Raw genomic sequence first — 14,889 nt, 5'->3', positions numbered from 1 at the left:
AAGAGTTAAAGAAAAAGATGTTTCTAAGATAACCAAATATAATTTCTGTTTGCTAGCTCAAAGGTTTTATTTTTATTTTTAGGGGTTAAATTTGTGTTTATAATATGAATCAATTATTGAATGATTTTGTGGCAAGATATTATTTGTAGTTATTCATTTTTTCCTTTTAACTATTTGATAATGATGTCAAATAGATTATGACACGAGTCATTTGTAGAAAAAAAATAATATAACAAGAATAGTTAATTGTTAATATTATAGAATCTACAACATATATATATTCATATTAACTTATACAAAGAATATATAATTCTTTTAAATAAATTTAAATTATATATAATTTAGTTATTGAAAATAATAATATTTAATTAAATTCATATTTATTTTAATTATATATGTGCTGTATTTTGTATACGAAATAGTGGATAATGTCATCATATATCCTATGACGACAACATATATTTTTCACCATTGATTGAAATCAGTGTCCATTTTAAGCGCATTTAACTTCGCTTTGTGTCACAACAAACTTTGCTCAGAAGCACAAACACCAAGAAGAAACAAACATAGTAATACCTTCTTATTCTCTTTCCTTTAGGCCGATCCGAACAATTCTGAGTTTGAACGTCTCTTCCATGATCACCTTTCTCCATTTCAACACTTGTTAGTAAAAATAGTAAAGCAACAACCTGAGGAATTCAAGAACCTGGAACAATCAAATGCCCTCTTCTTCCAAGCCACGCATCATCACTTGGTTGATCCTCATCATGATTGTGTTATACATCCTTTACTCTTCCAATTTTCTTCTCTTATCGAGGAGCAAGAAAGATTGTTCCAACTCCATTCGTTTGGAGGCATCCTTCCAAGAACAACCTCAGACGACAGGTAACAACATGTCCTTAACTACAAACACTGTCGAAAGAGAAAGCGACGAAGATGAAAAAGCAGGTGAGGAAAATAAGGAAAAGGAGGATGAAGATGAGGAAGGGAAAGCAAATTCGCAAAATGTAGTAGGAGAAGAAATACCCTATGATGAGTTATCTCAAAGACAAGACACCAATGTTGAACACATTGTTTTTGGGATTGCTGCTTCGTCAAATTTGTGGGAAACAAGAAAAGAATACATTAAGGTGTGGTGGAAGCCTAATAAAACAAGAGGGGTGGTGTGGTTAGACAGCAAAGTGAAGGTTGATGCAAACGAAGGGTTACCACAGCTTCGAATTTCTGGAGACACCAGTAAGTTGAAATACACGAACAGTCAAGGGCAGAGGTCTGCATTGAGGATTTCAAGGGTGGTGACAGAAACATTGAAGCTCGGAATGAAGAATGTAAGATGGTTCATGATGGGAGATGATGACACAGTGTTTGTTGTGGATAATGTGGTTAGGGTTCTTTCCAAATATGATCATACGCAGTTCTATTACGTTGGTAGTTCATCTGAGAGCCATGTTCAGAACATTCATTTCTCATATGCTATGGCATACGGTGGAGGAGGATTTGCCATAAGCTACCCTTTAGCAAAGGAGCTTGCAAACATGCAAGATCGTTGCATTCAACGATATCCTGCTTTGTATGGAAGTGATGATAGAATGCAAGCTTGCATGGCTGAGCTAGGGGTGCCCATGACAAGGGAACAAGGGTTTCATCAGGTAAATTACATTTCATTCTGAAAACTATTTCCTTTACCACTTTTACTCACTGCCCACATGAACAATACCACTTTACTATTGAATTTGGGTGTTTGTTATGCAGTATGACGTGTATGGTGATCTCTTAGGGCTTCTGGGGGCACATCCCGTGACTCCATTGCTGACATTACACCACCTTGATCTGGTGCAACCAATATTCCCATTGATGGATCGAGTAGAATCTCTCAAACACTTGATGAAATCCGTTAAGCAAGACTCAGGTAGCATAATGCAGCAATCAATTTGCTATGATCATAAGAGAATCTGGTCGATCTCTATTTCATGGGGCTTTGTTGTTCAAGTTTTGAGAGGGGTACTATCCCCTAGAGAGTTAGAGATGCCAACACGAACCTTTCTAAATTGGTACAAAAGAGCTGATTACACTGCATACTCATTCAACACCAGACCTATCACCAAAAACCCTTGTCAGAAAGCTTTCCTTTTCTACATGAACACCACACGATACGATCCAGTTAAGAAGACGATTTTTGGCACTTATTCTCGTTTCAAAACCAGACCTCCTGAATGCTCATGGCAAATGCAATCACCAGAGATAATCGATAGCATCATAGTTTCTAAAAAACCAGATCCTCTTCGCTGGCAAAGGGTAAGAATTATTTTTACAAATTATACTTTGAAATCACGTTAAGAGTTGTGTTTGGATGAAACTTTTTACAAATTATAATTAGATTATACATCAAAAACTCTCTCCTGTTAGCTTATTTAAAATCATTTTTTTTACATGTAGATATATTATTTTTATAGTTAAAAACTAATTTAATTTTTTATAAATAATTAATTTCGTTCAATAAATAGTGATGTATTTTAATTTTTTTTCCAATAATACAACAATTTTTAATTTTATTAATATGTTCATATTATTTGATCTCCTTTAATAACTAAAGTATTTAAATTTTAATAATTATGAAATATTGTTTATTTAAAATATAATTAGTTTAATATGTAATTCATTTTCAAGTAAAATTTTTATCCTTTATGTTTTTTTAATTAATTTATTTAAATTTAATTACATATTAATATTACTTTTTTAATAACAGGTATTTAATTATATTAATTATAAAGAAAATTTAAATAAACTCACAAAATTAGAATTTTGTATTAATAATATAAATTTTTATAGTTTTAAAAAAGAAATATATTAATATTTGTATTATTGAATCAATTATTTATTTTTAAATATTTATAGAGAAACTTATCTATTTATATAACATTTGTTTATTTTCAATAGTACTTAGTTTGCTAATTTATCAACATTGAAATTAACCCTCTTATTAATTGAATATGAATTTTGTGTTTGCAGTCAACAAGGAGAGATTGTTGTAGGGTTCTACCCACACAAGAAAACTCAACAATGTCTTTATGGGTGGGCAAGTGTGAAGAAGGAGAGTTTAGTGAAATAGATTTAGATGGAAAAGAGGATCCAGTCTTCGACTAATAGGCATCTTTATTAGTTTCTTAAATAAAGATTTAATAGTAATGGAATGTATTAAGAAGTAAACAAGAAGTATATATACAAAGATAGCTGCTTTTAATTTAGAATTTTATTATACATTCAAATTTCGTCGTTGGTATTTAGATTATGCACTGTTTAGATTCGTGGTTAGGATATAGTTTTACTTGAATTTGGTAATTCTAAAATGTGTTTTCTTTATTTTTTTCATTCTGTAAATTTGCCTCTTATAAGTATGCAAGAAGGTACTTATGACATTTAATATCTCAATAAATTAAACCCTTCTGAAATATATTTGTATGAACCCAATATATATATAGTATGTGTCCTACCTGCAAACGTTATTCCTTGATTAAATATGGACACCGTATGTGCATTCCACATAGTAAGAAAATCATTTAAGTTTATGCTGTTAAAAAATATGTTGGAAGATATGTTATTATTTAAAATAATATTTTAATTATATAATCTAACATTTGACTTTTTTCTTCTTCTTTAAATGAATTTGAGAAAGTGAATTTGGGTGGATTTCCTTAAAAAAAAATGAAAGTGAGGTTGTTTAAATTAAGGAAAATATAGTTCCATGGAAGGAAAAAAAGTTTATTAAAGTTAGTTTAAAAACCTAGAAAATGTCATGAGGTAGTGGTTTAAAGTATTCATACTTGATTATTTTAATATTAAAGAGTTTTAATATAAATAATTTTGTTACGAACGAGTTTCATAATTTTAAAACACACAATTTTTCTAGAAACTACTTTTCGCGAGTTCTCTAACTTCTCTCTAGGATTTCTCCGCTTATGTTTGTTTGATTGAAAAATTAAGACCGTAGAATTGATCTTGGTAGTGAATTCTTCAATTTGGACCATCAATTTCTCAGATAGAGTAAGTTCATTTTCAACTTTTCTTTTTGGTCTGTTTTGTCTTCTTTTACATGCGAGTTTGTTGAGTATTCTATAAAAATATCTGTTGATCAGTGTTTATGTTGTTTGTAGGAGAAGATAAAGTTTTTCTGTGCGTTTGATACTATTTTAGGCCTTTTATAGCGGTATGGTCATTTATAAGGTAAGAGAAGCTAACTACCATATTTTTAATTTATTATGATGTTCAATTTGTGTTATATATTTGAAATGGTGCAAAATTGGTAGTTTGGTGTGGTTAAATATTATGACTACTTGATGAATTTTATTGGTTTTGGATGAACTATTACTGTTAGGAATAGTTGTTTAGTTAACTAGAATTGTTGCTAAAATGTTGTTGTGTTTGGTACAATTATTTGGGTGTTTGGGTTTGGAATCTTATGGTTTGGTAGGAGAAAATTTTGATGAAGTTGCTTGTTATATTTCACTTGTTTTGATGGTTTGACTTGATGAGATCAAGGGCATAAATGGTGGTTTTGCTATTGGATGTTTAAATGAGTAAACAATTCGGGTATCGGTTAATAGATTGGAGAGCTATTTGAAATTTGTCTATAATTAATGGTTTGACATGTGAAATTTTGTGGGGATGGTTTATTGACTGAGTCTGAGGTTAACGGTCTATATTTGTGGTATTTAGAACATGGTTAGTCACTTATGTTACTGAAATTTAAGATGTAAATATGTCATTTGAGTTGAGTTGGTCTTGCTTTGATTAGATGAACTAAATTTATGGACAATTTAAGTAAATCGATATTCAATATGAGTCATAAACATATTTTCAAATCAATGATTATGCCAAGAATACCAATTTTGTTATTTGGATAGGTTTTGAGTGCATCTAGATCAAGTTTCTAAGATTTTATCTTTTGGTATAGCATAAAGCTACTTTATGTGGCGTTGAGCGCTGCCAAACCCGAGAGCCATTGGGTTCTAGGATGTTGAGCACCACGAAGTCAGTGAGCACTTTGACTTATGAAAACTGAACGATGGTTTAAGGTGTTGAACATCACTTTTTCCTACAAGTCTTTATCTTATTTTTCCCATTAGTTCGTTGGGCGAGAGATCTTGCTTGTTGAACGACCCATGTTCTGACAACATTGTCATTGTTGTGATTGTTTATATAATCTTTGACTTATGTTTGTTTAAAATATGTTGAATGAAATTTCACCCTTGTCTAGATTGACAATTTTATGTATAATCAATGGATGATACATATGGATATGATTTAAATTGGTATGAGATGAGTTTGTAAATGTGAAATTGTATATGATGGTATAAGGATTTCAAGGAGAAGTCCTTAAGATGTTTATGTATAGTGTATGTATTGATATAGGTTCTCTGTATTAGAGGTGATTCTGACACTCTTAATGGTCATGTATTGACCACAAATGTTTGACGGATTAACCTCAGTATGTGGTAGTATGTGTGGATGAGTTGTTTCACCACCAATGAGTTCAAGACCCCTAGAGTTTGATATCAATACATGTATCCAGATGATCAAGTGTAGAGGAAAGGATTGTATGTCTTTGGATTTATTGATTTATTTGTTTTATATGCCTACTTCTATAAACTTGATATATGATTATTTTTTATACATTAGCTTACCTTTTCTTTTTTGTTTGTTTGCTTGTGTGTTTCTTCTTGTTTACAGTGATCACTTTAATTATGTAAGCAGATGGAGATGTTCTAGTAGATCCAGTGCAAGACGGGAATGATGCTGAAGTTTAGAGTTAAATGGTTAGATTTCTTGTCTTATTAAATTTTATTGAAAAAAGTAGTAGACTTTTGATTTGGTGCAATAATACTCTTAGAAGTATAAAATTTCTATATAAATATGTTCAATTACTGCTATAATTATGAAAAAGATAACTGTAATAGACATTTGTATATATTTACTTTGAAAAATTTGTTCTCTCATTCCTTTATATGTTATGTCTCTTATAATAATTGTATACTATTAAAATAGGATATTAGCGTTAGTAAGTGTTGTCACAAGTTTGATAGATTAATAAAGATATTTTTATTAATGATTACAATTTTACTTTGGATCATAAAAATAATTTAAAATAAAATGTAATTAGTGTAAATTAGGTTACGTGTAAATTATGTTACAATTTAATAAATTATAGGTGACTAGTTTAAATAAAATGAAGTAAGAATTTTTATATTTGAAACTATTATTATTATTATAATCATTATTATTTTATAAATTTATTTTAACTATTATTGTTTTTATTTTTGTTATTGTTATTTTCATTACGATTATTATTTCATAATTTTATTAATTTTATTATTATTTTATATTTTTTATGTATTTATATTATTATTTAATATTTAAAATATATTATCATTTATTATTTTTGTTATTATTATTTAAAATATATTTATTATTAGTACTAGTGAAAATATGCGCGTATATTTACTTTTTTTATGATAATACACTACAAAAATAATTGATTTCAGTAGGGGTTTTTTTTACGTTACTGGGTTTTAACTCTCGAAAATAGGTTTCCCGCGGTTGCCAAAATTATTGGAAAAAAAAAGCGTCACAAAGTTATCGGGGGTTTTCTGCAAAACCGCCCCTATTTCCAGGGGTTTCTAGAACCACCGGAACTAATCGGGGTTCTGTGGAACTGCCCCTACTACTAGGGGTTTCTGGGAAATCGCCGGCACTATCCGGTTATGCAGCACCGCCCTTTTTTCAGGAGTTTCTGGAGAACCGCCAGAACTAACCGGGGTTCTACGAAACTGCCGGAAGTAGTTGGGTTCGAAAGATTTTCAGGGGTTTTATCTAAAACCGCCGGAAATGCATACATATCTTTTTTTTATTGGATTGAAATTGGAGAATTTCTTAATTCTGATGCTTCAGAGACACATCTAGCAGTGTAGTAGTTTATGTAATAAAATCAAATGAATTAATAAATAATCTGGAATGCTTCTTTGTAAATTTTGGTAATCATGATTTCACCAACAAATAAATTAAATAAATTATCTGATATAGTATTACATAATTGGGATAATAACTCAGTTATTCATTGCTACACTGCTTTCCATCCATTTATTATTATAGATTTTTCATATACCTTAGTTCCCATACACTAGAATGAAAGCAAGAACTTTATAGCACAACAGTTTAACTATATAATATCAGTTTTGAGGATAAGGATATAGAGAGAAGTACTTTACCATCCGAACATGAATTCAACAGTTCATTCAGTAGCCTCTCAATCAAGTTTGTTTTCAAAGAGTGGCACACTCCAAACAAAATTCAATGTTATGCCTATCAAACCATTTTGAATTCTCTGCATCCACAGTTTTGCTATAAAAAATTAAAGAAAAAGATGTTCAATATTAAAAATTAAATACAAAGATGTCTAAGGTTCTTCTTCTCCGTTACATCCATCGTTTGGCACACTTCCTTGATCAGATACCTACAATATAACATAATAGTTAGTCAGTTATATATTTAAAAAAGGTTTAAACCCTCATTTGGTTCTCGTATTTGTGTGTCAATCTCAAGTGGGTCCTCGTTTTTTTTCGGTCTCAATCGGGTCCATAAACTTGTAAAAATGAGCCAATTAAGCCCTCTCCGTTAAGTTATCAATGACGCTGTCTGCTGATGCTGAGTTGTAATTTGTTTTAGTTGACGTGACAATATGTATTAAATTAGATGGGTGTTTTGTTGTATAATGAAGCATTCCACATGGAAACCATGTGTTATGTTGTTAGCTCTAACACTTAACATTTAAAGCAACCCTGACTTCCAAAGTCTTAGACATGTTCGTGTTGGGGAAGAAGAGTTCTGGAAGCACTGTTTAGCTCACGAAATGTCTGGTTCATCTTCTTCTTGTAAATGCACAAGTTGGGGCTTTCAACAGAGTTCTGCCACTAGGAGCAAGTTGGGTGTAAAACCCACTTGCGTTTGTGGTCAGAATGCAGTCTTCCGCATTGCCATAACTCCTGAAAACAAGGGCAAAAGATTTTGGGGTTGCCCTAACTTCAAGGTAAGTTTAATGGAAGCAGAAATGTGACTTCTTTTGTGGTTTTGTTTTTGCACAGGGTGGGAGTTTTGATGTCATTGACGAGGGAGTGTGTTTTCTTCTCCCACAAGGTGGGAGTGGAGATTTCGTTGGATGCAACTTCTTTCAGTGGTGCAGTGAAGAAATAATTGATGAATGAAATGTGGTGAATGTAGAAGAAAGGAGTGCAAGTGCAAGAAATGAAGAAGTGGGTGAAAGTTTGATGAAGATGGAACAAAGTCTGATGAAGATGGAAGAAAGAGATGTTGAAAAGCTTAAAATAGCTTGTTTGAAGAAAAGTCTTGTTATTTTGGAGAAGTGGTTGAAGGTGTTAATGGGGATGATGTTTGTTACATGTGTTTGTAATGTAATTGTGATATCATTGTTGATGAAACTAGGTTGATTTCTTAATGGAAGTTTATGTAATGTAATTTGATATTTGGAATGTTATTGTCTGTTTTATTTATAAAGGTGACTTCTAATGATGTTTAATACTGTCTTATTTGATTTATTTAATTTGATATAGGCAGAATAAGTTAAAGAAAGTGCAAAAGTAACATCATAAAGCAATGGTAAATAACCATCATACAGAAATGATCACCACATGCATAAACATTGTCTCATATAAAAAAAATACTTGATAACAACATTGCCTTACTCAGTGCATAACATAACAAAAGAAACCTAATAGGCACATCTGTCTTACATTATGAAATTACACAAAAAAAAAATTGATATTACATTGTTCCTTCATCAGTAAAGATTACATGACATTTAAAAGACTGTGTTCAAAATGGAACTAAATATGACTTCATTGATCAGAAGGAGGCACAATAGACTCCTAACTAATATGTAGATCTGTTGTGGAGGTATTGTGAGTTGTGTTTGTTGAGTAGGTTGGTCAGCAGGCACATCTGTTGTTGCCGGAGGCACATTTGGTGTTGTAGGTCGTTGTGAACAAGATCTTTTGTTGTGTCCAAGTTCTTTGCAGAGAGCACGTGTTTTTTTGCTCCCACCCTTTCTTAATTCAGTGTCATTCTTCTTCAACTCCCAAGCCTCTTGTCTTCGTTTTTTCTTGGGCCTTCCTAACATTGTCCTCTTCTTTGGGGGTAATACATCTGGATATGAAGTTATGTCCCAAACAAGTTGACCATTAATAGGATAAATGATGGTGTTGTAGGTCTCTTCATAAGTAGACTTCCTAAACCAATGCCCAATGTAGTTTTCTGCATTTAAATTCAATAATTTCATTGTAGTAATGGCGTGAGTGCAAGGAATGCCAGTAATTAACCATTTTCTACAATTGCAATCCTTGTTGTCAAGATTGACAACAAATTGCTCCCTAAATTGTGAAATGTGTATGACTTCAAATAATTGATCTGATGACCATCTGTCATGAGTACAAAATGACAAAACAATTAGCAACAAGTAGACATAATATGAACACATATTAATTGTATGAGTAAAGTTACCTTGGTAACCAATATCTGGTTAACCATGGCTGCTTTTAAAATCTTTTGAGAACCTTAAGGCAGACAGAACCTTGATATAATGCCATCTTTGTCTTGTTCGTAGCCAATCCCTTCATGATGTAAACCCTAATGTCTTCTAACATGGTGATAATTGGCTTAGACCTACTACGAACTAGCACACTATTGAAGCCCTCACACATCTTGTTGACAAGAGTGTCAAATTGTGATGTAGGGGTGAATCTAGATCTTGACCAAAACCTGGGAGATTTAAATGTCAGTAAATATAACTGTCAAAGAAAATATAACAATAAAAGAAGAATAAGGTATGGAGAAAAGTGAATACATACCTAGGTGGAATTGCAATCAAGTATTAAAATGCCTTTACATTGATCTTTTTAATTTTCCTCATTTCAGCCTTCCATAGTTGTTGATATGTGGTTGTTGCTGGCCTCCACATTAGACGTTTAAGGTCTTTTCTAGGATATTTCTTTCTGAAGTTTGAATACAAATGTCTAACACAAAATCTTTGTTCTACCCTAGGTAGAAGATCTTGAATAGTTGGCAAAAGACCCTACAATTTAAAATACTCAAGTCAACTGAGTTATATGTGAAATAGGTTGTAATTAACATTTGTTTTGACTGACTGACTTTTTGTTGGTCTGAAATAAATGTACATGCTCCACAAACAACTTCCCCACCAAGGTCCTCAATGAGAAGCTCCAAGGACCAAGTCCAGGAGTCTTTGTTTTCTACCTCAACAACAACATATGTAATGGGCACAATTTGTTCATTTCCATTTCTTCCAACTAATGTTAGTAACTCCCCTCTATACCTGCCTTTGAAAAAGCATCCATCCAACCCAATGATGGGTCTACAACTAATGAAGTTATCTTTGCATTCTTTCAAGTATACATAAATTCTATTGAATATATACACTTATCATTACTACTTTCAATCTTTATTTTGTCTGTTGAACATGGAATTGCTCTAAGAAGCTCATGACCATAATCATAGATTCTTCTATATTGTTCCTTGAATGACCCCTCATTATTATCTTTTTCCATGGCTCTTGCCCTAAAATCCATATTACTAGAGATTCCTACATTTCATTTCCTAATTACTTTGTCCCTAATGTCCATGACCTTCATATGAGGGTTCTCTCTACAGATTTTTCCATCCTTTGACTCAACCACTTAGAAGTCATTAACTTCACATTGAAATTTATATTATAGCTATGATTATCAATCACTTTTCTTAGCTGCCATGACTTGGCACCAGACCTATAGGCACAATAAGCATACCATTTTCATTTCCCCTTGCCCCCCAAACATTTTACAGTAACCATCTTCTTGTCATTCTTCATGAATTTTAAATTTCTACCATTACTCAGTGCATAAGTCCTAATGGCCTTTGTGAATTCCTTTTTCTTAGTGAAATAGGTTCCTACTTCCCATTTATATTCCCCCAAACTTTTAGGCATGCTAAATGTGGGAAACAAAGTTCTCGGAATGGAATCATCCTCCTCCTCACTATTTGGACCATTATCCAACTCATCCGACATCCACTCTATGTCAGACAAGCCATGAACATCATGCATGGAATCATTGTCAGTTTTCCTTGAACACTCACCTACTGGAGTGCAAGGTTGTTCTTCCCTTACATTTCCTTTAGAAGTACCAATGTCACACTCAATGGTGGCATCAACTAGACTTTCTTCACTGACAGACTCATCTACATCTTCATCCTCATCATCCTATACATTTTCGTCCTCACGATCATCTACATCCTCATCCTGAGCATCATCTCTACCCTCATTCTGACCATCATCTCCAGCCTCATCCTCATCCTCATCTACATGGTCATCCTCATCCTAAACCTCATCTTCTTCTACATCTTCTAGCTCAAAATCATGTACATCATGTACCTCAACCTCCTCTACATCATGTACCTCAGCCTCCTCTACATGATGTACTTCACCATCCTCAACATGTTCAATCTGTTTAGCAACTTCACTCTCAACCTGCTCCATTTCTGTTCCAACTTCAGCCTCACCCTCAACCTCACCCTCGCCGTGATCCTCCTTCATTTATGTTCCAACTTCAACCTCACCTTCCACTTGTCTTGCAACATCACCTTCTTCATTAACATCACCATCAACCCAATCAATCATTTCTATTATTTGTGGTTCCATGGTATTATGAACCACGTACAAATGAACTTCATCATTTAATTTTGCAATATTTAGCATATGCATAACATCCCTATCATAAATTAATAATTCTAACTTATCTGGCACCACTGACTTACCTCCTAAACTGTACCAAAGTTCTTTTATGTCTATATGACCTAAGTCTTTTACTAAAGCTAATATTCCAAAATAACACCCCAGGTGTGGATCACAAGACCATTCTGCTATCTCTCCATCAAATTTTAAATTTCTATTATCATCACTAACAAAATGGCCACAATGGTGGACCACAACTTTAATACGTTCATCCATGCTATATTCTGTTTGAAGCACAACCTTTTAACACCTGTACATTGGGGGGGATATTATGATTTCACTCCCTACTAACTAAGGAAATAGTCACACATCAAGGGGACAAGGGAACAAACTAACATCCCCACTAGGGAAGTACTCAGACAGAAAAGGGGACCACTACTTCTAAACAATTGATAAATGCAATTTTGGGACCACAACAGTGCATACATTTGAACATACAATAACATACCAAAATCAAGACCCATCATAAAACAACAAAGCAACAACATAGCAAACCCATTATAACCTAAACGCAACAAGATAGCAAAATCGGGACCACAACGCAACAAGATAGCAATATTCGTAAACGCAAAAACATAGCAAACTAACCTTAACTCGTGTCCACTTTCAATTCGGTTTGTTCACCACCACGTGATTGTCTTCGTCTTCGAAAATTCTTGCGAGCCCTAATTCTGACACTCACTCACCAAATGAAAATCCTTAACTCATGAAATCCCTAATTCCTTTTAAGTATTTATGTTTCAGTTAAAAAACCCCAATAAAAATCCCTAATTCCCTCATTCCCTACCACGTCAAAAGGTTTTTTTTAAATACTAATATCCACATATTTAAATCCTTATAACTGAGCTAATTTTTTGTGCACCACGTCATCACAGGCAGACGACGTCAGTGATAACTTAACGGAGAGGGTTTAATTGACTCATTTTTACAAGTTTATGGACCCGATTGAGACCGAAAAAAAATGAGGACCCACTTGAGATTGACACACAAATACGAGGACCAAATGAGAGTTTAAATCTTTAAAAAAAATCATACAAATAAATTTAGCAATTATTATCGATGATGGTTGAAATGTAGCAAACTGTAAAGGCAATTAACCCGGATAATTTTGTAGCAATAATGATATCACTGCCTTCGTTTCATTGACTTGTGTTGTCAATGAAGATACCTGTAACATATGAAATTGTTTAAAAAGTAAGAAAAATAATATCTAAGAAGTTAATCATAAAAAGAACAAACCAAGTAATTGATAAAATATTCATTAACCTGAGTTTGTAATTCAATATTAGAAGGAGAAGCTGAAGATGATCCACTATGAGAACGAGCATGGACTCCAAAGACTTTAGATGGGTAAGGACCCAAACCTAAACCACGAACGCATCCATAATGCTTTTTGATTCCTAAAGCATGAGCCAATGAATCTGAACTGGATATTTCTTTTGATTAAGTCGATGATATTGTAGATTCATATGCTTCAATTTTTTCCTACATACAACGTTTAATAAAATAGTGAAATCATCTAAATCAGATAAAACAATTAACCCAATTTCATTATTAGTAGATATACAATTATCAATGCACAAACAATTTCATTTTAGCATCCATATTACCCAATAAATGCATTCACCTGTTCAAGACTTGCACAAACAACACACAAGCAAAGCCAATCAATATATAAGCTCATAAAATCATAGGTTATGAATCATAAACGTATAACACAATCAAAAAGCACTGAAGCTTTTGCCCGTACACGTCAAAATTGATTCTGGTCTAAACAGAAATTATTTTCTTTGGTTCAAGTATTTATTTTATGAACTGATATGATTACAATGGTTTAATAATGAATGAGTACCAAAATTGTTTATTCCACAGCTATAACATTGTTTTAATCCATCACTTAAATTTGTACAAATTAGAAGAAGAGTTGAAGAGATCGAAAGTTGGTTCGTTTGAGAAAATAAGTGAGACAACACGTTTAATACATGAACAAAAGACCAAGGTTAAACTAATTATATTCATTTAATATGGCCCTAGTAAACACATATCAGTGCATGTATTCATTCATTTTGATCTCCATTTCATTGTAGCAATATATCAAAGTTGTTTACACTTTTGACCAATATAATACTTCCTATAACTCACCATAGGCACAAACTTCTAATAACCACACACTTCCATTCTACAACATTCAAATACAATGCTAGTCATAAGATACAACTAAATCCAATACATCATCAAGTTATCTATAATATTAAACCAATACTCATAAGCATTACTAATCATATTTACTCATTTGCTTCACAGTTTAAACATACTCAATATTTAAGAATGCAATTTTCAATGGCACAACGTCAATCAATATGAACAACAACTCATAATTACATCTATAAATTTCATATTTACTGCACTAAATTGTTATACATTTGTAGCAGGAATAAAACTTACTCCAATTTCTCTTGCCTCATCACTGACAAAAGCTCCATCGAGTCTGCTTATGGGTAGCTATACAAACTTTTCCTCTTCTAACTTTGTGCCCACACTCTCTTTCTTATGAAAATGGACAAATGCATAATAAGTATGTTATAAATATAATGAGAAATAGAAAACTGAAGAATAATAACGCTTCACCATTTCTTCCCACTTACTTGCAATACCTATCAAAAATATCGGTTCCATCATGACTTGTAGTATGGCTTGACTTTGCACCCATCTCGTCATCATCCGCCATGTCGTTGTTACAACAATGATGTGCAAATACATCATTAATCATTTCATACATATTATCATTATTTTCAACTCTTCCACCATCTTCTTTGGCCATTACTTGAGGAGCTTCGACCATTACTTGAGGCGCTTCGTCATTTACTCTTCTCTCTCCGTGTAGAAGCCACACTGTATACCCTTTTGGAAAAGGTTTAACAATTAAGTTATCATATACTTCTTCACGACTTTGCCATTTCTTAAAATTGCATTTCTGACATGGACATATTATCTTTCCCCTAGCACCACTATTAGTTAATGCGAAGTCTAAGAAGGTA

General features: G+C 32.6%; 1 protein-coding gene across 1 annotated transcript; it reads left to right on the top strand.

Annotated features, from left to right (window-relative positions):
• The first annotated feature begins 719 nt into the window (after positions 1 to 719).
• LOC148199629 (uncharacterized) lies at positions 720 to 3,144 on the top strand. Its single transcript, XM_088112730.1, has 3 exons — positions 720 to 1,649; positions 1,753 to 2,295; positions 3,010 to 3,144. Exons 1-3 carry the CDS (start codon positions 720 to 722, stop codon positions 3,142 to 3,144), a joined length of 1,608 nt encoding a protein of 535 aa, XP_087968856.1.
• Positions 3,145 to 14,889: the final 11,745 nt, after the last annotated feature.

This window comes from Vigna umbellata, chromosome 4 (assembly GCF_029865625.1).
Source record: "Vigna umbellata cultivar VRB3 chromosome 4, Vumbellata_1.0, whole genome shotgun sequence".
NCBI lineage: Eukaryota > Viridiplantae > Streptophyta > Magnoliopsida > Fabales > Fabaceae > Vigna > Vigna umbellata.
This window is presented reverse-complemented; position numbering and strand designations above follow the sequence as displayed.

Excerpts from the sequence above, each read along its gene's own strand:
- LOC148199629 (XM_088112730.1), top strand. The coding sequence starts at position 720 with ATGCCCTCTTCTTCCAAGCCACGCATCATCACTTGGTTGATCCTCATC. Across the intron at positions 1,650-1,752 it reads GGGAACAAGGGTTTCATCAG|TATGACGTGTATGGTGATCT; the intron begins GTAAATTACATT and ends TTTGTTATGCAG. Across the intron at positions 2,296-3,009 it reads ATCCTCTTCGCTGGCAAAGG|TCAACAAGGAGAGATTGTTG; the intron begins GTAAGAATTATT and ends TTGTGTTTGCAG.